This window comes from Ovis aries, chromosome 6, assembly GCF_016772045.2.
Source record: "Ovis aries strain OAR_USU_Benz2616 breed Rambouillet chromosome 6, ARS-UI_Ramb_v3.0, whole genome shotgun sequence".
Taxonomy (NCBI): Eukaryota; Metazoa; Chordata; class Mammalia; order Artiodactyla; family Bovidae; genus Ovis; species Ovis aries.
In genome coordinates this window covers 95,303,395-95,328,245 of record NC_056059.1, presented here as the reverse complement: position 1 = coordinate 95,328,245, position 24,851 = coordinate 95,303,395, and the positions used below count along the sequence as shown (strand labels likewise).

Here is a 24,851-nt window from a genome sequence, read left to right as displayed (position 1 = left end):
TGGAACGATGCCACTATTGTTTAATTATAAGCCAGCAAAAATTGAAATGTAGTTTCATAGTTTTGTGTTTGTACATATAGGCAAGTGAACCACTGTCTTTTATTTTATAGCTTCCTAATCATTGTGTGGTTAAACTGAACTACCTCAATATTCACATGAATATCTATATCAATATCAATTGTATGTTTTAGAGACACAGTAGCTGCATAGATCAAATTTAATATTTCATACTCAGTAGTTATCATTAATTCAGCAAATATGTTTTAAACACAGACTGTAGGGTGAACACTGTTTTAAGCATTTACAAAATGGTAGTAAAAAAATGATCATGAAACTCTTGCAACTCTTAGTTGCTCAATTGTGTCCAACTCTTTGCAGTCCCATGGACTACAGCCCGCCAGGCTCCTCTGTCCATGGAATTCTCCAGGCAAGAATACTGGAGTAGGTTGCCATTTCCTTCTTCAGGGGATCTTCCTGACCCGGGTATCGAGCCCAGGTCTTCTGTATAACAGGTAGATGCTTTACCATCCAAGCCAGCAGGGAAGCCTTCATGAAACTTAAAGTCTGGGGAGGAAGATAGAGTTTAAACAAATATTTTTTTGTTAAAAAATTAGAAGAGTTGTTATACTGCTGAACAAACTTTGCTATCATCTGAAATCTAATTATATCGTTTGTAGTAGAGTATGACTGTTAATCACTCAGTCATGTCCAACTCTCTGCAACCCCATGGACTATAGCCCACCAGGCTCCTCTGTCCTTGAGATTCTGCAAGCAAGAATACTGGAGTGGGTTGCCATTTCCTTCTCCAGGTAGAATATTAGGCCTATTATATTATTTTTGGTTTAGAAAATCATTTTGGTTTAGAATAACAGAATTTATTTTTCTGAACTAACTGAAAATGGATTTTTATATCCACATCCGACTACCTATATATCTTCCTATTTATTTATCAATATGTGTATCAATATCTATCTTTCTATGTATCCATCCATCCGTCTATCCATCCATCCATAAATCATCTATTTACACTAACACTAGACCCAGTATTTGAGTTGTAGGTAGACCTAAACTCCAGTTTCTGGTTTTTGGATTTATGTTGAATAATTACATGTAACAATCAAATGGAAATTAAATAATCAAAGTCAATCACTTAATTATTTGACTCAAATGTACATGTCTTCAGCATTTTTGAGTTCTATGGCTGAAGTATAAATGTCCTTTGTATATAGAGGTAAATTATTACCCATGAGTAGGTCATTAGTATTCTGAAACAGTATCACAATCATGTTTGTCTACTTATTTGAGTGTATATATATGCTTATCTTTGTATAAATGTTTAAGCTTTGAAAGTCTGTCCTTTCCTTCTGAGGGAGATTATATCTCTTGAGATGGTTTAATATTACTTCAGTTATTTTAAGAGTTATCTTGTTAGTTGATATGTTATTTAAGCAAGGAATGCCTGTATTGATCAAGGGACAAAATTCACGTTTAGTTTCTTTTCATAATTTGAAAACCAAGGGATTCCCATTAAGTGCCATTGTATACTCATTGATAAGTGAAGTGACATCTGGGTCACAGTGGCATCTATCTGTGCAGTACGAATCCCGGTGGCTGTATCTGAAAGGTCTGTTCAGACTTGCATCTGCACATAAAAACGAGGATAGTCTTCACACTGTTATCAGCCTAATTTTCATATCAACGATTTAAGGTGCCGCTTGAAGTTTTGTTCTCCCTGGTATAAATTTAGCAGTAAATGTAATCATTTGGCTGCTTGCTCTGGCAGTTTAGAATGTTGAAGTGTATTGTGAATAATTTTAATCCACATTACTTATGTGTTATAAAAAAGTATATATCATTTCATGTCTTAATGTTCAGTTCAGTTCAGTCCCTCAGTTGTGTCCGACTCTTTGCGACCCCATGAATCGCAGCACGCCAGGCCTCCCTGTCCATCACCATCTCCCGGAGTTCGCTCAGGCTCATGTCCATCGAGTCCGTGATGCCATCCAGCCATCTCATCCTCGGTTGTCCCCTTCTCCTCCTGCCCTCAATCCCTCCCAGCATCAGAATCTTTTCCAATGAGTCAACTCTTCGCATGAGGTGGCCAAAGTACTGGAGCTTCAGCTTTAGCATGTTCAAATGAAATCCTGACTTTGGCAATTTGGATACCATTTTTAAATGAAGAAGGCAATGGGAACGCACTCCAGTATTCTTGCCTGGAAAATCCCATGGACGGGGGAGTGTGGTAGGCTGCAGTCCATGGGGTCACTAAGAGTTGGACACGACTGAGCATTGTCACTTTCACTTTTATGCACTGGAGAAGGAAATGGAAACCCACTCCAGTGTTCTTGCCTGGAGAACCCCAGGGACGGGGGAGCCTGGTGGACTGCCATCTATAGGGTCGTACAGAGTTGGACACGACTGAATCTGCTTAGCAGCAGCAGCATTATATATAAAAATGACTTCAGCAATTGTTCAAAATTGTTTTTCCCAAATGTAATAAAAATATCTAAAGCATAATTTTTTTGTCCAAAAATTGAAGATATACATATGTCCTGTATTCAAATTGAATGTCTGGAATGAGTTCATTAAATATTTGCTGCACTGAAGGGAAACAGCATAAAAGTGACTAATTTTCTAGCTAAAGCTTTAGGAAGATTTTTCTATAAATTTTTTTTTTCATTTATCATCTAGAAGGTAATTTATAATTTCCCTTCAAAATGAAGCTTTAAAAACTGTAAATCTTTTAAGGTGTTTTTAATTGGTATTATCCATTAAGTATTGATTTTAAAACTTAAAGTGCAGTTTTTAACGATTGTTTTTCTTTGAAAGAACCTGTTAAATCATTGGAATTTGTCTCAGATTAGCTGGGAATTTAGCTCTCTGACAAATGCCCCCGAAGAGCTGTCAATACTTTAAAGTAGAGACAGCTAATGAAACCATTTCCTTCTTCAGGGGATCTTTCTGATAGGCTAAATTCATCAACACATTTTTAGTTATTAATCTTTTTAAATGGGACAACATACACTGTCCCAAAAGCGAGGATGTAATTCTTAGAATCTAAACTTAGGTAGGAAGGAATCATTGTATTACTAGGATTGTATACATTAACAAAGTCTCCCAATAAATGTTTTTCAGTGACAATGGTGTATAGCATTTGGGGTTTCTCTTTTAATGTGCCAAAATCAGTTTGATGAGACAAATGAATTGTCTTGATGCCTAATTTTCTAGGAAAAAGTACACAAATTGCATGTAAAATTTTTGGTCTGTGATACTAACAACTAGAGGTTAAAATTTTAAGTCTATAAATACTCAGGTGAAAATTAATGTTTTCATGCATCATTCTTCCATACTGACTGAATTAATTTATTCTATTTCCCACCTGATTGAAGAGTTGTGATATACTTTTCATTTGGATTTGTTTAACATTTATATAAGTACATAATTCAAATGTGGGTTGAGTTTTCAGTTAGCTATTATTTGACATAGTGGTTGGAATTTGGGGTTTTTATCCTATTGTTCATTGAGTATATGTGGGAAAGAGAGAAAGTGTGTGTGTGTATGTGTGTGTGTGTGTGTGTGTGTACGTGCATGTGTGTGTTGGTCTTCAGAACTTTGAGAAGGAAATCACTTAATATCTTGGCTCAGTCTATTGTAAAAGAGATGAGGAGGAATACAGGTATTCAGTCAGTTCAGTTCAGTTCATTTGCTCAGTCCTGTCCAACTCTTTGCAATCCCATGGCCTGCAGCACTCCAGGCTTCCCTGTCCATCACCAACTCCCAGAGCATACTCAAACTCATGTCCACTCAGTCGGTGATGCCATCCAACCATCTCATCCTCTGTCGTCCCCTTCTCCTCCCACTTTCAATCTTGACCAGCATCAGGGTCTTTTCAGATGAGTCAGTTCTTCACATGAGGTGGCCAAAGTATTGGAGTTTCAGCTTCAACATCAGTCCTTCCAATGAATAGTCAGGACTGATCCCCTTTAGCATGGACTGGTTAGATCTTCTTGCTGTCCAAGGGACTCTCAAGAGTCTTCTCCAACACCACAGTTCAAAAGCATCAATTCTTTGATACTCAGCTTTCTTTATGGTCCAACTCTCACATCCATACATGACTACTGGAAAAACCATAGCTTTGACTAGACAGAATGTTGTTGGCAAAGTAACGTCTCTGCTTTTGAATATGCTATCTAGGTTGGTCATAAGTTTTCCTCCAAGGAACAACTGTCTTTTAATTTCATGGCTGCAATCACCATCTGCAGTGATTTTGGAGCCCAAGAAAATAAAGTCTGTCACTGTTTCCATTGTTACCCCATCTATTTGCCATGAAGTGATGGGACCAGATGCCATGATCTTACATTTTCTGAATGTTGAGTTTTAAGCCAACTTTTTCACTCTTCTCCTTCACTTTCATCAAAAGGCTCTTTAATTTTTCTTTGCGTTCTGCCATAAGTGTGGTGTCATTTGCATACCTGAGGTTACTGATATTTCTACTGGCACTCTTGATTCCAGCTTGTTCTTCATCCAGTCCAGCGTTTCTCATGGTGTATTCTGCGTATCAGTTAAATAAGCAGGGTGGCAATATACAGGCTTGACATACTCCTTTCCCAGTTTGGAACCATGTCCAAATTGGGACATGTTGTTGTTCCATGTCCAGTTCTAACGGTTGCTTCTTGACCTGCATACAGATTTCTCAGGGGGCAGGTCAGATGGTCTGGCATTCCCATCTTTTTAAGATTTTTCCACAGTTTGTTGTGATCCACACAGTCAAAGGCTTTGGGTGTTTGTGTAATTAGTAACTTGGCTTTAAAAAAAGAGAATTTATAACTGTTACTGTTACAGGACTTTACATCATAGGGTCTCTGCTTTCCTCCCTGACCTCATCTTCCTCCTTTCATTGCTCAGTCTGCTCTTGCCACGCTGTCTGTATTACTTTTCTGTGGAAATGCCAGTTACACTTTCCACTTGTTGATTTCTCTACCAGATTTATTCTTCCCCAGGTAGTCATAGTTTCATTGACTTCCTTAGAATCTCTGTGCCATCTGAACATTTCTGTAAAGTACAGCTCCTCCAGCACTGGTCTGCAACACACAGGCTTATATATACTGGCACTCTGTAACCATTTACTCTGATTCAAATTCACCTTTTTATGGCATGGATTATTAGTAAGTGGTGCTATGCACTTGGTAATGTACCATAACAATTGTTCTACTATTTGTGATGAGAAGTTTGATCGGAGAAACCATATTGCAAAACCCTAATTCATATAGATTATTATATCTTTTTGACATGGCCTACATTAGTCTTTGATAAATTTTCTTTAGTTTTGTCAAAATATATCCCATATTCATCTTTTATATTTTTGTTTCAAAAGTGGAATAAATCATTCAATTCCAAGATGATTTAGATGTTTTTAGTAAATAATATTATTTAGATAAAGCACATTTATATATGGAGGTGCTAGTTGTTTTGGGTATTCATTGCTTCTAAGCATTTTCAGCAGGTAGAACTAGAAAATCAATAGTTTTGAGAAAATAATGAGTTTATGGTATATTTTCAATTCTTTTTTTTAATTTTTATTTTTACTTTATTTTACTTTACAATACTGTATTGGTTTTGCCATACATTGATATGAATCCACCACGGGTGTACATGCGTTCCCAAACATGAATCCCCCTCCCACGTCCCTCCCCATAACATCCCTCTGGGTCATCCCCATGCACCAGCCCCAAGCATGCTGTATCCTGCATCAGACATAGACTGGCGATTCGATTCTTACATGATAGTATACATGTTTCAATGCCATTCTCCCAAATCATCCCACCCTCTCCCTCTCCCTCTGAGTCCAAAGGTCCGCTATACACATCTGTGTCTTTTTTGCTGTCTTGCATACAGGGTCATCATTGCCATCTTTCTAAATTCCATATATATGTGTTAGTATACTGTATTGGTGTTTTTCTTTCTGGCTTACTTCACTCTGTATAATCGGCTCCAGTTTCATCCATCTCATCAGAACTGACTCAAATGTATTCTTTTTAACGGCTGAGTAATACTCCATTGTGTATATGTACCACAGCTTTCTTATCCATTCATCTGCTGATGGACATCTAGGTTGTTTCCATGTCCTGGCTATGATAAACAGTGCTGCGATGAACATTGGGGTACATGTGTCTCTTTCAATTCTGGTTTCCTCGGTGTGTATGCCCAGTAGTGGAATTGCTTCTAATTTGGAATTAAAGGCTCTTACTAAGTATTTTCGAATTCATACTTGTACCTCTTTTCTCTTATATTAAAAACCTTGGCCTTACCAATATTTAAATACTTACCTGCCCTGTGCTATAATATACATTAGCTACAAATTAATAATAAAGTAGCATTAACAAAATTAAGACTAGTAAATGAAATAAAAAATTTTTTGTTGGTCTGTTTATTCTTAAATTATTCTCTGTAGTAGATACACAAAGAAAATGCTGTGTTAAGTCACCTGAAATAGTTGTTTTGTAAATGTGATTATGTATCCAGTTCATTGGTTTCCATTTATTTTCAGTTCTTGCATCTACTGCATTTCATTTGTATTTGTCCTATCCATTCTTTATTCCTCTGTTTCTCTTTTCTGACCTCTTTTGGATTAATATATTTTATGTAATATATTAAGGTATACCTCTGTGGTATTTTTCAGTGGTTGCTCTAGAGAGAACTTTTCTTAATCTATAATCTAATAATTATATACAAATTTAAAGTAATATATAAACATTGCCATGGCCTAACTTTCATTTATTAACTTCTATTTCTATGTGTTCTTATTATCATATATTGTACTTCTACAGATGTTATGAATTCAATAATATGTTCTTATATTTTCTGTGAGTAATCAATAGTATCATAAAATTTTATTTTTTATATATTTATATTTTGCATTTATGCACATATTTACTCCTGTTTCTCTTTGTTTCTTCCTGCACATCCAGGTTTCCATCTAGTGTCTTTTGTTTCAGTTTCAAGAAATTCATTTAACACTGTGGTTGTTGCAGTCTATTGTAGATAAATTATGTCAGGTTTTGCTTGTCTTAAAATGTCTTTATTTTGCTTACCTTCCTCAGGTTGACTTTTTTCCTTCCCATTTAGCATTTGAGAGAATTCTGCTGTCTTATATTTTCCATTGTTTCTGATAAAAGGTTAGTTGTTGTGCTTACAAATGTTTTCTCTATATAGACTATCTTTGGCTGGAATGACGAGGGGCAGAGAGGGGTATACTATTATAATATTCTTTGATTTTCATAAGTTTCATTATATATTCTCTGGTAAGGTTTCCTATGTATTTATCCTGCCTGAAGATCAGTGAGTTTCTTCGATATGTAGGTTTATGCCTTTCATCAAATCTAGGAAATTCTTAGCCATTATTTTTGTTTCAAATTTTTCTGCCCCATTCCTTCTTCTGTCTTCTGAGACACCAATTACTCATGTGACAGACCATTAGATATTGTCCCAATGGTCTCAGAGTCTCTTTAGTTATTTTTTTCTCTTTTTTTTATTCAATTTGAACAATTTATATTCTCTTACCTTCAAGTTCAATGCATTTTTCTTCTATTATTTTAGCCTGCTTTTACATGAATCAAAAACATTCTTTATATCTGCTACTACTTTGTTATTTTTAGTTTTTCCATTTTGCTCTTATGGAGAGTTTGCATATTTCTGCTGAATCACACCATATTTTTATGCATGCTATCCATCTTTCTCATTAGAAATTTTATTAATAATATTTTATCATACATATTTTAAAGTCCTTGTCTCTTAAGTATAGGTTTGCCTGTATTAACTGTATTTTCTGTTGCTTTCAGGTCATACTGTCCTATTTCCTTGTGAATACCATAATTTGTGATTTTATGCTGGACACTGCCATTAAAAAATAAAAACTAACCTAGATGATATTTACCTCTGGAAACATGTATACAGTTCTCTGTCATGTTGCTGATTTAAGGTTGAGCTGGTCTCAGTTTGTTGCCATCTTAGATTTAGTGTACTACTGGCTTCCAGACATTTGAGGGCAGGATCAAGGATTTTCCTTTAGTAGAGCTCTCCTTCCACCCCACCCCACCCCAATCTCATATCTATCTCTGTCTCTCTCCTTTACCACCCACCTGTGAGCTTCCTTGTTGTTGGAGAGTTCTCTTTGCTCTCCAGTGTCCAGGACCACACCTCCCCTATCCCCACCAATTATCACTTTCTGTACTGAAAGACCCATTTCCATGTTGATTCCTTGCCCTACATCCTTTGATTGGCCATATTCCCTACACTGTCAGAAGGCCCCATGAATTTTGGAGGGATCTTTCTCAGTTCTTCTCTTCCAGGTTTCAACAGGTTATTGCCATGTGGATCAAGAATGTCCTGAGTCCCTCAGGGCTGTTTTTCTCCTTCCTCTTCCCATTCCCCAAACCTTCAAGGGCTGCTTCCTTTTTCTTAGGGAAGGCCCTGTGTGTCTTTGAAAAGGTAATTATTTCACTCCCCTCCTGTTTTTCTCCCTAGCTTTCACTTGATTGCTTTGCCTTCAAGGAAAATGTTATGTACTGTGTAGGGGTCTCTCTCAGGTTTCCTGCTATGTCCCCAGCTTTTGGTAGGGGTCTGCCTTGCATTTAGTGAAGGCTACTTTAGCTTCGTGTCTTACTGTTATGAGGTACGAATTAGTTGTTTCATTAACTGTCAGCTATATGCCTGAATCTCAGAAAAATAAAGAGACAGAGATATTTGCAAATTAAATGTTACCAGTACATGTAGAGTCACTAAAAGTTTGCAGGTGCCATAACAGAATGAAGAGAAAAAACCTGAAAGGTGAATTCATCAGGCAAACTTAATACTTCCCTTCATGACATTAACTGAATCTCTATATGGTTTGTTGTTTCCACTGTAAATGGAACGTGTGGTATAGGTTGGGCTTCTGTTAGAACAAAAGTATATGGAACTTATATTTTGGCTCAGTATATTTCAGTTTTTTTTTAAAAGCAGGATAACACAGATTTTAAAGAGGATAACACAGATTCTTATATATAATATATATCACAATATATAAATAATATATTTACATATATAATTATGTATCCATTTTATACATATACATTTGTGTATATATTGGAGAAGGAAATGGCAACCCACTCCAGTATTCCTGCCTGGAGAATGAATCCCTTGGACAGAGGAGCCTAACAGGCTATACTCCATGGGGTCACAAAGAGTCAGACACAACTGAGCAATTAACACTTAACTATGTGTATATATATTTTTCTCAGTATGTGTGTCTATAGCATATATATGTACATGTTTTTATATACATATATAGTGAGTGTGTGTGTGTGTATATATATATATATATATATATACCTGATAGTTGAATATAGTCTTATTATAACTATTAGTATTAGATATGTAAGCTTCACTAACTTGCTCTTTTACTAAAAAAATGAAATAAACCTCTCAGGAAGTTCTGACATTTCGACAGAGAGAGAGAGAGAATACTAGGTGCCCCTTCCTTACTCTGTACCTCCTGTTGCTACAGGAAATTTTGACTCAAAGAGCCTATTATGTTCTCAAGTCAACATTCTTTCCTGACATTTGTGATTTCCTAGACCTCTTCAGTTGTCTTGGGTCTGTTTCCTTGTGTATCTCTGCTTTGTACACAATTTTAAATTTGAGTCACTGTTCCCTGTTGCACAAAGCATGAAGGTTTAGTAAAGTCTTTTTTGAAGTACAGATATAAATAAATCAGCTATCTGTGTTTGAAAAGTCTAAACTAAAGTGCAGTTGTATGCTTCAGCTTGTCAATGGATATTTATGAGGTGAGCAAATACTATAACGGTTATAACAGTGAAATATATCCTGTGCAGATAGCTAGTAAAGGAACTTGCAGGTGTTAATGCCAGCAGAATTTTAATGTTCAAGAGATGGGAAATTGTAGCACTTGCTCTGGTTAATGCTACTCTGGTCACAGTAACAATGGATTGGCAAAATCAATTTTCAAATATTGCAACAGAGTTGGGGTCTATGCACTTAACCAAGAGTAAATATATTGGTTCCTACTGTTGTCTAGTTTTAATCCCCTGGTTTCATTAGCTGAAGAACAGTAACAACACTGGACATTTTAATTTTAAGTCTCAAGTTTCTACTCCTACTTATTATGTGACCCAAGAGAAGGCATTGCCAATGATGAAATGTCAATAAACTTCTTACTCTAATAGATTCTTGGGGTTTCCTGAAAATCACCTAAGTGGAGTTAAGTGATATGCCTGTTTGTAATATATCCGTGGTACATTCTGTTCCTTGTTATACTGAGGGAAAATTGAGTAACAGAGTAAAGCCTCTGCACAGACCTGAGCTCTAAGAGATGAATTGGCATAGAAGTATGTTTAAAGTTTATAACGCATCATATTGCGCTTATTTTTCCTAGCAATCAAAGAAAAGGAAGTTAAGCATTTAGTCTTTAGACCTAGGAGATTTATTTTTGTAAAGAACTTTTAGAATTTTATGGAATAGTATAGTTTCAACATGTTTGCATGTTTAAGCTTCAAATTCATATTAGTTAAGATTAAATTGACATCAGCTATCTCCATGGTACTTCAATAAGTCATACTAGAATAAGAAAAGGCAACAAAGAAGGGAATTAGACAAGGTTTGGTCTTTTGTGTAAGATAGAGGTTGAGGTGTAATATATTTGTTGGAGGGTTTTAAAGGTTTAGAGAAGTGTGGAGTGTTCATAATTAAGAAAGTTGTGAATTAAGAGAGAAATATATTAGTTTACAATTACTTATACCTAATCCACTTAATTTCTTTCAAAAGAAATATTGAGGAAAATGTATAATAAAACTTAAGGATAAAAATAGAGCAATAATCATGGGCCAAAGTTTTAGCTATACCAGAAAATATACACTAAGAATAGCAATGCCTTAGAACATGATGTAAGTCTGAGCTTTTGGAAGTCAAGGTGCAAAGAGAAAGGCTGAGTTATACAGTTGACATTACAAGGGAAACGCATGAGCTTACCAGAAATGACAGGCTTTTTCCAACCTAGCTCTGAACTCCAAAAATTGATCCCTTAATATCATCCTCCTCAATAGCAATTTTCCAAAATGTGAAATTCTCTATATATGATCAAAGTTCATATGGGGTCTTGATATGACCAAATATTGTAGGTATAATGCTTTAATGTTGTCATAAATTTATTTAGGAAGGCATTATATTTCTAAAGAGAAGTAAAGACACCAAGTCCAGGTATATTGATAGTTTACTGGTGATGTGGTTTTACATAGGTATGAATAGCTTGAATAATAGTTATCAAACTACAATTTTAGTTTAAGCAAAAACAAAATCTTATCTGAATTGCAATTTGAAAGCATAGATAAGAGTACAGCTTCTTGATTTGAATTAGGAGAGCGTGTAAGTGTCTGTTTCCTCCATTCTTGTGCACTATTCCAGCTGTAGTGGCTCTTTCAGAACCCACAGGACATCATAGACTACAGTGTGAGAAAACAGACTGACCTAGAGAAATCAGTGGCTAGCAGTTCATATAGAACCTCACTTTCAAAGATAGTTTTGCCCACAGATCTGGGGAGGAAGGATTCCAAAATTATTATTGATGAGTGCCTGAAGTATACATATTCTGTGTTGTTGATTGAGTGGAGATACACACACACACACACACACACACACACACACACATACACACACACCCTGCTTCTTTGTGCCTCAGTGATAAAGAATCTGCCTGCCAATGCAGGAGACACAGGAGATATAGATTTGATCCCTCGGTCGGGAAGAGACCCTGGAGGAGGAGATGGCAACCCACTCTGGTGTTCTTGCCTGGGGAATCCCATAGACAGAGGAGCCTGGCAAGCTGCAGTCCCCAGGGTCACAAAAGAGTTGAGCACAACTGCTTGACAGAGCACACGTGCCTACATATGCCCTAGATACTATGCATGTTATTGGAAAGTTTGATGTTGTATGAAAGTTTTATCTTATATTTTCATTTAAAGGTAATCAAGTCCCGTATGCATAGGGTTTGAGGTAGGCTACGTGTGCACATGTACACACTCATGAGTGTGAACACGCACGCACATACAAACATTTAAAGAAGTTAGATTGCTGATTGTGACCTGGACAAATGCTTGAACAGGCCTTTTATGGAAACTCTTAGTATTGTATACCATAAAAATGAAAATACTAATCATCATCTTCTGCCATACTCATACCCTCTTGAGTAGAACTACACTCACATGAGTTCATCAGAATATTGACTGTAAAAGACAACCTTGAGGCAAGTAAATGAGGTGACCTATGGGAACATGAATGCTGAAGAACTTTGGCATAGATGGTAGATGATGGTGATTCCTGAGAGCAGACAGTGTGTTCCTGGGCTGATTTTTAGAAACATAAATATAGATCGTTAGAAAAGGTCACATTTTTGCTGATTGAATTTACTCTTTGAAAACTGTTTTTTTTAACTATCAAATGTATAAATATACAGAAAAGATATAAAATAGAATGTAAGAAATCACGCAATTCCACTCCTCATAGTGTCTTTGGTGTGGTCTGTTAGTCTTGTCTTTTACTCTTTAGATATACGTTGTTAGTTGCTCAGTTGTGTCTGACTCTTTGTGGCCCGTGGACTACATGGGCCCTCCAGACTCTTCTGTCCATGTAATTCTCCAGGCAAGAATACTGGAATTGGTAGCTGTTCCCTTCTTCAGGGGATCTTCCTGACCTGGGTCTCCTGCACTGCAGGCAGATTCTTTACCATCTGAACCACTAGGGAAGCCCGCAAGACATACACACTGCATAATAATAAATTTAGTAAGTAAGTAAGTGTTAGTCACTCAGTCATGCCCGACTCTTTGCAACCCCATGGACTACAGCCCGCCAAGCTCCTTTGTCCATGAGATTTTCCAGACAAGGATACTAGAATGGGTTGCCATTTCCTTCTCCAGGGGATCTTCCCAACCCAGGAATCAAACCTGGGTCTCCTGCACTGCAGGCAGATTCTTTACCAACTGAGCTACAAGTTAGTTAGTTAAGTCGCTCAGTCGTATCCGACTCTTTGCGACCCCATGGACTGTAGCTCACCGGGCTCCTCCGTCCATGGGATTCTCCAGGCAAGAATACTGGAGTAGGTTGCCATTTCCTACAAGGGAAGCCCAATAATAAATATATATATATACAAATTGGAATGTTTTCACTTATTTCCCTACATCTTTAAATATTTAAACATTTTTCTGTTTTAATGGCTACATGTATGATAGATGAATCATAATTTAATTTTCTCTGATAGAAATAAATATAAAATAACTGTTATATTTTTCATATTATAAAAACACAATGGTAAACATTTTGAAATCTTTGGCTAGATACTTTACTGGGCTGAATTCCCAACATGAAATTACTGAGTCAAGGAATATAAGCTTTTAAAGACTTATTACACATGTGGCTTACTATATAATTTTTGCCAATTTATGCTTTCACTAGCAGTGCGTGAGTTCTCTTGCCACAGAAGCTCACTAATTAGGTAATGTGCTCAATATAAAGTTGCATAAAACAGCTTTACATTCAAAGTGAGGCAGTTTTATTCATTTTAAGCCATAATTTTTATTAGGTAAATAAAATGTCATTCCCAGATCATAATACCGTGGTTTCAATTATTAATATATAAATGCCTTTCTAATATTCTACAACTTAAGTTGGTAAATATGCCAATAACAATATTGTTTATAGTTTATTTGCCTCATTCATTGTTTAACATATTAAGAAGGTAAGTTATGATCTGGCCAGTCATTATTTGAATTATCATAGTTTTGCAATTAATGTACTTTAAATGTATTTGGCTATAATCTAAAGTCAGTAGTTATTCTATTTGTTCTACCTAACCTTAATTTTTTAAAATGTTTAAGTAGTTTTGTTCCTAATCTATGCAAAATGAATAAATTTAACAATTATTTCATTGCATCCAAAGAATTCTATACTCCCAAGGCAAAAGAATAGAATATATTTATAGTTCAATTTTGAACAAATATAGTCCTAAGGATACTATTTTAATTCAGTTTCATATTGACTATATGTTGTTACTATTGAAACTTATGAACTAGTGATTTACAAAGCATGGTACAAAATTCAGATTGGTTGTAGTGATTGACTAATTGGATAAATAATATGGTGTTACCTAAATCATCACAACAACAGTATACTTTGTTTTCACCCATTATTTAGATGCATGATTAGAGCATGATTTTAAGTCAGGAAAATTGTTTTTAAAATATTCAATAAAAATTTGGAAATATAGAGAAAACTAATGTTTTGTTTTTTTTTTTTCTACCTGCAATGCAAGAGACCCAGGTTCAATCCCTGGGTCAGGACGATCCCCTGGAGAAGGACAGGGCATGGCAACCCACTCCAGTACTCTTGTCTGGAGAGGAGCCTGGTAGGGTCCGTAGCGTCTCAAAGTCAGGCACAGCTGAAGCAACTTAGCATGCATGCATAATACAATATTACATGTTATTATATATTATTCTCTAAACACTGTGTCACCTGAATTCAAGCTTCTTTTATTCTTTTGTAAAATATAGCGTAAATATAATATTGCATGCATGCTCAGTTGTGTCCGACTCTGCAGCCCCCTGGATTGTAGCTCCTCTGTCCGTGAAATTTTCCAGGCAAGAATACTGGAGTGGGTTGCCATTTCCTACTCCAGAGGATCTTCCTGACCCAGGGATTAAACTCTCATCTCTTGCGTCTCTTGCATTGGCAGGCGGATTCTTTACCACTGAGCCACCTTAGGAAGCCATATCTGTTTTAACTCTCACTAGCAGAAACCTTGCGTTCATTTATTTTAGCATATTACACTTTTAGTGGTTTATTTTAGAGAGTCTATAGTCCTTTACCTGGTACTAGTATTAACCTCTATTTAGAGAATAAAGTATTAAAATTATGTATGTATATTTCTGTATATTTAGGTTAGTTCAACTAACTTTTAAAAAAATTTTCAGAGCTTGATTGTTTATAATTACAGTGAAATAGGGGGGCTTCCCTGGTGGCTTACCAGTAAAGAATCTGCCCGCAATGCAGGAGATGCATGTTCAGTCCTTGGGTCAGGAAGATCCCTGGAGGTAGAAATGGCAACCCACTCCAGTATTCTTTCCTGGAAAATTCCACAAACAGAGGAGCCTGCCAGGCTACAGTCTATAGAGTCGCAAACAGTCGCACACGACTGAGAGACTGAACACGCACGTGCACACTAAGTGAAATAGTCTCAGGAAAAGAATCGCTCTCTACTACTAATATTTTCCATTCTGAACCATTCAGTGATGAGTCATTTGCTCAAGCTATTTTATATTGCTTTCCTTGTTACCTTGATAACAAACCTTTATTGTATAGGCATTGTAAGCATGAGGATATAGCAGACCTATAAGCCCTGTCATATCCCATTTCCTGTGAACAAAAATTGCTCTGCAGTGTTCTGGCCTAGAGTGCTTGCTTTGCCATGATATCAATGGCAGCCCAAACATTCTTGACCTTAAATGTAATTAGCATGATATTGACAGGTTTTGTAAGCTTAGTATTGAGTAGTATCTGAAGGCCCACAGACTTAATTACAGCCACTTGCAGCCAGTGTATGTTGCCTTGATTTTAGAATATTCTGGTAAGTGAATGGGAGTAGCTAGCATGAAATAATCTCCTGGGAGTAAGATAACTGATGGAATACTAAATAAAAATTTCCTTTGGTCAATAGTTTCTTTATTTCTTGATTAATCTTTATCTGTCTTTTCTTTTTAGAACTACTCTATGTTTTTCCATATTATCTTCTCTCCTTTTCACTGTTGTATTTTTCTCCTTTGTAATCCATTTGTTTTTCCTCTCTCAAATTCTTACTTTTTCTGTCTTCCCATTTTCAAGGTCTTCTCATCCCTAAGTAGAGGTATTCTTTTTTTAATACACCATCCATCTGTCCAATTGTTTCTAAGCAAGTATTTATTACATGTCTGTTCTATGTTAGACATTGTGCAATAACATCATAGACAGGAGATGGATAGTAACTGTTTTTTAAATGCCAGGTACTATTCTGAGTGCTTTATAGATATATATTAACAGATTTAATAGTCTTTATAAACATTCAGTTTTTAATTCCTGTTTTATTGATGAAGAAACCATAAGTTGCTCATGATCCCACAGTTAATAAATAACAGAACTGGGATAAATATTCAAGCTTTGGAGCACTCAGATTTGAGCACTACCTTTTCTTTTGGAGCAAGCAATTATAGTGCAATGTGGTTTGGCCATTATAGAGATGCAATTTCGGGGAAAGAGCCACATGACTGGGTGAGCTGAGGAAGGCTTAAACAGAGGAAGTAACTTATGAACAAAACTCCTCTAAGTTACCAACTTCTGAATTCCTATAAATTAAAACATGATCAGATCTTGATAAAAGTGAAAAACACTGAGTCCATGATTAGAAGAAGAGGTATTTGGCTGTTTTTATCAAAGTGTGTGATAAAATCCAGGGTACATATGGTATTTACCAGGGTTTTGAGGTACTTAAATCAATGGACTGATGATCAGTACTTAATCCCAAGGTTGGAGTAAGGACCTCAGGGTGAAAATCAATAGGGCTTTCTTCATTTTAGTTTTTAGGTCTTTAATTAAACCACACCAAATGAAATAGAAAATAATTTAGTCTGGAATAGTTTAGATGATAACATGATTTTGAAAATTCAAGTGTACTGTGAATTTCTCTGTTTAAACCCTCCAATTGCTTAAAATAAATGAATCAGCATCACTAAGGTTAATCTGATTTGTAGAATAGAAATGTTCAGAGAAAGAACTTTATACCTAAATCTAGTTAACTAGTGATGAAATGCAAATAAAAGTAGAAATTCATGATAACTTCTTTTTCAAAATGATATAGAAGAGAGAAAACGTTTACATTTTTGGTCTAATAAATACACAAGAAAAGATGTCATTAATTTGTATCTGCTCTCTGAATGCCATTCCTCATATGTTTCCTTTTGTTTGGTTTTGGAAAACTGCCAGAAAATAATATTTTTAATATACATCATTGTTTTAATATGCACAGTTAAAATCTATTTCTCATTGTATGTATTTATACTATTTATACTGTCATGGCTCAGAATTACTGATTTCCTGCTTTGCCCAAATATTTATTAATTATGTCATTTTCCTTCCTACCGCCCTGGAAAAAATTTTTTCAAAGGGGATATAGCATGAAAATAACATTTAAAAATGCTTTTCTTGGCACTTGATGCCAAATGTAGCTAATCTGGAGAAAAGCATCTTTTCCCTTAATATTCATTCTGAAAATCTTGTTTGAAGGTTCTAGATAATACAAAAATACAGTCTAAGTACATGACCTGTGATCATTTCATTATCAAGGAATTTTGATCTCATTCTAAAGTAGTCTTCTCCATGATTTTCTCCCACTTCCTTTTGCACAGATATTATCTGTAGACATTAGGCACAAAGTAAGGAATAAAATCGACAATTGTAGTAATAACGTTACCTCCAAAATTATTTAGAAGGCAGGTAATTTGATGAATATTTGCCTCTTCAGTTCAGTTCAATTCAGTCGCTCAGTCGCGTCCGACTCTTTGCGACCCCATGAATCGCAGCACGCCAGGCCTCCCTGTACATCACCAACTCCCAGAGTTCACTCAAACTCACGTCCATCGAGTCGGTGATGCCATCCAGCCATCTCATCCTCTGTCGTCCCCTTTTCCTCCTCTCCATAATCCCTCCCTTTTCTAATGAGTCAACTCTTCTCATGAGGTGGCCAAAGTACTGGAGTTTCAGCTTTAGCATCATTCCTTCCAAAGAACACCCAGGGCTGATCTCCTTCAGAATGGATTGGTTGGATCTCCTTGCAGTCCAAGGGACTCTCAAGAGTCCCAACACCATAGTTCAAAAGCACCAATTCTTTGGTGCTCAGCCTTCTTCACAGTCCAGCTCTCACATCCACACATGACCACTGGAAAAACCATAGGCAAGAGCAAATGTAGACTATCTTGCTTCGATATTTCTTCATTGATTTCTGAAATTGCCAACTTGTTGTACAGTGATTTTTGAGAGGAAAACAGACCAAAATCTTGTTTCCTTTTCAATATACCATGTACAAAAGTTGTACACCTGAAATAAATGTATTTTCACATTTAGAGGGAAATGAAAAGACAGTCTAAAATATGAAGTTAGAGAGCAGATATTAAGAGAAATAGGACAATCTCCATAAGATGATGATCTGAACCCTGAAGTAGAAAGCAGTGTGGTAGCTTTGGACTAAGGAATTTGGATATGATTTAGACAGTACAAGACATCGGCACTGTCCCACCAAGGAGGGGAAGAAGGGGATCTTTTATTACTAACTGGAAATTTAGTTTCAACTAATTCTTGGATTATTTATAGTTACATATGAAACAACGTTTCTCTATAAGCTTTATTGAAGTGCTAAGGAACTGGAATGCAGACTCTCTTTGGAAATGTGGAGTGCAAAGAGAGTCACTATGTGTAGAGACCATGTAACGGTAGTATGCAGTTGTGAGAAATGGTTGAGAGTAGTGGACAAGAATGCTAATAAGTCTCTTGTGAAAGCCTATTATAAAATGGAATCACAAAGAAATGGCATCTCTCCCTTTCTCCCTGACTTCTTATTCTCCATCTCTTATATACGTGCCACATGTATACATTTTCGAAGCACCAATTTTATATCAGCTTTAAAAGCACCAGCTTGCATAAAGGGATACTTTTATTTCATCATAGAAAATATGAGTTTGTAGCTTTGATGTTTTTATTGCTAGGATAGTAATACTATTCTTTAAATAACAATACCAAAGTTCTATTTCTCATAGTTGTTGTTTTTTTTTCCCCCACTCTAATTCTATCATGCCATTGTGTAGGTGAACTTGCTATGGTAAAGATCTGAATAAACCATCATGCTTTGACCCAGGGGGGAAAAAAAATTATGACCATCTTTCATCTTAATGTTGACCTTACCTTGGATAATTGTTTGTTTTATCATAGTAGAAAAACTAGGTGTTCTCAGGCTTTTTAAATAATTATTTCAGCATTTCAATAAGTATTTGTTTCTTTCCTAGGGCCGGTGCATAAACTTCTCTCGAGTTCCATCTCAGTAAAAGGAAAAGAAGGCCAAGAGGTACGAAGATGGCACACGTTCACAGCGCCGCTTTCCAACCAAATGGAAAAAGTGCATTTCAGAAGTTTTGGGAAGAGCAGCTTTATTCCTCTCAGTCAGGAAATGTTTTCTCTGCCTTCTGCTTTGCTTGCACCAAACATTTTCAAATACTTGTTCTGCCATCTACATGGGAGTTGATGAAACTCAATGGTAACTCATGATTCAGGACATTGGAAATAAAGAGGAACATTAATGGAGATGCTGTGGTTTATACAAGAAAGTCTGCTTGAATGTGTAGAAGAGGAAAAAGTGAAAACAAAAGTGTGAAGATGATGTCAAAATAGAGAGGAAAAAAACAAGTGGCCGTGGTGGATCCTGAATGGAGAAAGGAGTGTTTTACATGGAAACATGGCACTTGTGTGTTTACATGGCAAGATTGTTAGCCAAAGGCAGAGTGCAAAATCTCCCACCAGGCTCAGCAAATAATGGAGTCTATTGCCTTATAGCTATGTCAGGTCACGAAAGCCTTCCAAGTCCCCCGACCGCAATGTGCCTTCCGGGAAGCTTCTGACTGGAAAATCTTGTCATTCTAACACTGAAAAGTGCACACGCATGACAAAGTGTAGACAGGATGCCTCAAGGTATTGGTAGCAAGCAAGATTTTGCCCTTTAGTTTCTGAAGACACCTTCCTTTCATTATGCACTTGGGAAAAGAAGAAAATTAATAGTGCATTATTCCACAGGAAGACAGCCTCTAACCAGAGATCTTGAGTGAAGTTTAATGGACTCATGATATGAGAACTTGTCCCTGTGATGGGTCGATTGAACCCTCTTGCTATGTTGAGGGCTTAGTAGTGCATAAAGCATTAATATCTGTAAGCATACCTAGGAGTTTGTTTTGCTTTTAATTTAAAGGAAGCAGTAACCACAAAGCTTCCGCTCAGGGTTTTTTTCTTCCTCCAGGTCTCCAAGGGCTCTTCAGCGTCACAAGCCAGCAACTCTCCTTGCATGAAAATTTCAAAGTTTAATTAATATAATTAAAGGCAACAGCAAGCAGCAGCCTGTGAAGATTTTGCTCATCTTTTTTATGCCTTTTGACATTGAATGACCTATTACTGTATGCATATTTCTTGGATTTTTGAGGGGCGCTCTACCTTGGTTGTGATTCAGTTGAGAAAAAACAAAAAGACCTCCTCTCATCAAATTATAAATGAAAATATCAGGAGGGTCGACCGCCTCGAAACATCGAAAATGTCTGTATTATAATTTTTTTTTTAGAAAAACCACCATCGTGTCACGTCGACGATGCCAAATTATGTTAGCGTGAGCAGAAAGACTGTGGGGGAGGGAGGAGGCAGCAAGAAAAAGCTCAAATGATCTAGTCACTTTCGATACTGTACTTCAGATGCGAAATGGATATTCGACTGGAAACCTGACAAAGCGCGCCTGCTTTGATGTGAACTGGTATAGACAATGACCAGTGGCTGGGTCAGTGGGATGTCTCTCTGCGAGCACAAAGGCTTATCAAATGACACTAAAAATAAGTTCAACAACCATCATGTTGGAAGGGAGAAGGCGAACATTTCATGTTTGGCGGGCATGTGAGTGCACAAGATGGAAACAGCGATTTGGAGCATCCCAGTATAATTACCCACATTGTGCTCTTAATGGAAATTTCAAAGGATGGGAGTGATTCTGATGGTTGGGGTTCAGATTTGTGGCACTGTTTCAAGAAGCCTTACTCAGACACACAAATGTTTATATATAGACATACATATATATCCTCTAGCTTGAATCTTTTGCTCAAGTTTATTTATGTCACTGGCTGGCTGGATCCAAAGTCATGTGTCTCCATATTCATAAATAAAATATTACCTGTGCTTCGGCTACCATTTTCTTTAAGCCCACATACACTCAAGCTTTGTTTGGTTGAATATTGAATTGTCTTGGCTAGTTGCAGGGACAGAATTGTATCCAGTTCCAAAATGTCTGTTATGCTCACAAATGATAGTGTTGGTAGTAATTATCCATGTGTGCAAGTGTAACTTGGAAACCACACACATCCCCATTGAGTTCTTGTAGACCATTGTTCTACATTTGCATCTGGGGCAGATGCTGTTTTCTTAATTAGGCATTTCATTTCTGATCAGTTGTTGTTTAGTCACTAAGTCATGTCCAACTCTTGGGACCCCATGGACTGTAGTCCATCAGGGTCCCCTGTCTATAGGATTTCCCAGGCCAGAATACTGGAGTGGGTTGTCATTTTCTTCTCCAGGGGATCTTCCAGACCCAGGGATTGAACCCATGCGTCCTGCATTGGCAGGTGGATTCTTTACCACTGAACTATCAGGGAAGCCCTTCTGATCAGTGCACACCCCTAAATGGTATTGAAGAGCATCAAGGTTACATGCAGAGGCTAAGTCTGCTTCTTTGGTAGTTCCTTTGAATTTGTCTAGTATCATATGGCATTTCTATGACACTTTTTTTTTTTTTTAACCTGAGCAATGTAAGTAGACCTTTGCCCTTAAGTGGCAAAGTAGGTTTCTGTAGATTGTAAGGAAAATGGATTTCCGGTTCTAATATCACTATGAAGAACTTTCAGTGAAGAGGATGGGGTGGTGGTCTATATACAGACTAAAAACATATTATTCATAAAGTTCAAAGACAGATGGAATTTTATTGCACTTGAAGATACAAACTAGATCTAGGTTAATGATTTTCTCTGATTTTGCTAACTAGCAAATTGAGAATAATTTGCTTAAGGAGTGTTGTTTTCTCACAAAAGGACAAAGTTGAAAATCTCTATGCCTTTCAATTAAGAATATAAAAGGTTAAAATAAAGCCATTTCTTTAAGTTTAATAGTGTTTTATATTGAGAAACAGTTCCTGTTTAATTTTCTGGACATAATGTCAGTCAAGATCTACTTTCTGTGAATAAGCCAGTTTAAGTCTTTATCCACAATCCATTTGTGTTGCATAAGGTTGCAAAAACAATTAAGTGGGAAATGACTCCTAACTTATGTGTCTACTCTGCCTGGAAAGAAAGTTTTGAAGGCATCTATATATATTTCATAACAATGTCTGTTCTTTATGGATTTGATCCATAAATATTTATCTATCTGAAAACTTTGATACTTGGAATGTTTTCCTTAAAGCATTTGGTGCTCCAAGAAGAAACATTTGGTGCTAAGAGTTACAGCACTGATGTCTTTCCCCAAGTTAATTCTATTTTAAATTTTTAAATTTCCTTCCCAATGAGATGCAGAGTAAAATTTGAGACCCTCCATTAAGTGGGGAGCAGCATCTGTCATCTATGGATAATTACTATTTTGGCAAAAATATATAAGGTTTAAACGTTCTACATTTTAAATTGTTAGAAAGGAAATGACTTGCTTATATTTTTCCTGAATTATATTCTAACCATTTAAAATCATAAATTATTCAGTGTTTGTTTTTCTAATAAATCCTTACTGGATGCAAGATCTGGGTGTCTCTGTGAACTTAACTTTATTATCTAGATATCATTGACCATTGTTTACTGCTCAGAGGCATTTTATTAGATTATTTTAAAAATTAAAACAGCCTGTATTGTAGCCAAGAAGGTGTCTACAGTGGTTTTTTTTTTTAAATTGAACTGCTTGCATATATTATTTTTCAATTTTAAGAGGGTAAAATATAAATGAGTAACATTTACAACTATTGTAAATATTATAACTTCCTCTATCACAAAGCCTTATGGTTATTTTTTACTAGATTTTGTTCAGCATCACATTACTTTAGGAAGTTTATCACTTCTCTGTTGCTACTGGAAAAATGTTAGTATTGCACGGGAGAAAATACCTTATTTTAATATGAAAGGAAATACCTATCCTAGAATCATCGAATAACTGATTCATCTCTTGGATGTTTAAGTAAAGAAACAAGCAGGTGAGACTGGAGCATGTTGTCTATTTGCAGGTGATTGAGTGCGGCCACGTACTCTAGACTCAGAGTTAGATTAATATCTTACCAAGTGAATTTCCGTGGCTTGTTTCAGAGAACACTTCAATTGGGGGATATTTCTACTCTTAGCAGGATCTAATTCAGTCAATTTGACAAAAGATAGAAAAACTTCTTTCTCATAGTGTGTAGCAAGCTCTGGGCTGGGTTTTTTTTATGCATTTTATTTTGGGGCTCTTCTGCCAAAAGAAAATGCTGATAAGAAAGTACAGAGTATAATATGCAAATTTATATTAAAATGTGCTTGTTCAGATTGCTTTGCAAGAACTATATTAAGGTAAAGTGTGTGTGTGTGCATGAAGCAGGGGAGGGAGAGAGAGACATGGAGAGAGGTGGAAATTGACTGAGTGCATGCATGCTCAGTTGCTCAGTCATGTCTGACTCTAGCCCTCCAGGTTTCTCTGTCCATTGGATTTTTCAAGGGAAGAATACCGGAGAGGTTTACCATTTCCTCATCCAGGAAATCTTTCCGATCCAGAGATCGAACCCTCATTTCCTATCCTCATTCTTAGCAGGTGGATCCTTTACTGCTGAGCCATCGGGGGAGACCAAATGTACTACAAATTGTCTTGGCTTAAGAATCAGATGATGGAGGTTCTGGACCTAGATGTAGCCACAAGTAGCTTGATGAAATGGAACAGATTAGCTTCTCAACCATAAAGTGAAAATGGATGAACTGGAAATACCTAAATTTCCTTCCAACTCTGACATTTTAAAGAATATACATCTTATTTAATGTGTTAGTATTTATGTATACCATATTTTAATGACTGGCTTCATTTGTAGAATGTGGTAATATTAGCTCTGTAAACTGCCATTTCATTATTAAAAAAGGCATTGAAATATATAGTACAAAATCTGGTAATTAGCTATGATAGAGTAATTTCTCAGTAAATTTCTTTTAGCTATGGTTTGTCAAAGACGCAACTGATAATAAATTTATATCTGCTGAAACCTCTCAAAAGTTGTGTAAAATATTGGAAAATGTATTCATGTGTTTCACTTAGACTTTACAGTCTTAACAAGTGTCTCAAAGGCATAAATAAACAGAAATTGTTAGGAGATATTTATGCTACAGTTAAATGATTGAGCTACTTCATACCCTGCAGAAAGTTAAACTCTTCTTTCCTTAGTCAAAATTGGAAAAAAAAAAAAATCTTAATTGATGATAACTATGCTTGTGCGTCCCACAACAAGTATTCATTGGAAAACATTTTATTGAGTAATGTGAACACAGCTGAGTATATGTGCTATGTTAAAATTGCTAACCTTTTACAAAGTCACCACTGTGTTATAGTAAAAGAAGACTCGTGGTAAAGAACCCTGCCTATTGCAGGAAATATAAGAGATGAGTGTTTGATTCCTGGAGAAAGGCATGACAATCCACTCCAGTATTCTTGGCTGGAGAACCCCATGGACAGAGGAGCCTGGCAGGCTATGGTCCATAGGGTCGCAAAGCGTCAGACACAACTGAAGCAACTTAGCACAGCATGTACAGACCCTTAACATTGTCTCCTAATTACTGTAAAGTTATTTGTATTTTAGGTAAATTGTATTTTCAAGATCATAAATGTCACTGGGTAATCCAAAATAAATTGAAAAGTTACTGAAATGTACATGAAGTAGTTTGGTTAGAAACCTTGAGTTAATTTTCAAGAATGTAAACTATTAAAAAGATATGCATTGC

The 24,851-nt window shown here is 36.2% G+C and overlaps 1 protein-coding gene across 1 annotated transcript in view; it reads left to right on the top strand.

The window, feature by feature from the left end:
* Positions 1–22,645, top strand: part of ANTXR2 (ANTXR cell adhesion molecule 2) — a 175,532-nt gene extending 152,887 nt beyond the window's left edge. Inside the window, exon 17 of the mRNA XM_004009939.6 lies at positions 19,128–22,645. Coding sequence (XP_004009988.1) covers positions 19,128–19,166 — 39 coding nt within the window. The 3' untranslated portion in view covers positions 19,167–22,645. The remainder of the gene's footprint in view (positions 1–19,127) is intronic.
* Positions 22,646–24,851: the final 2,206 nt, after the last annotated feature.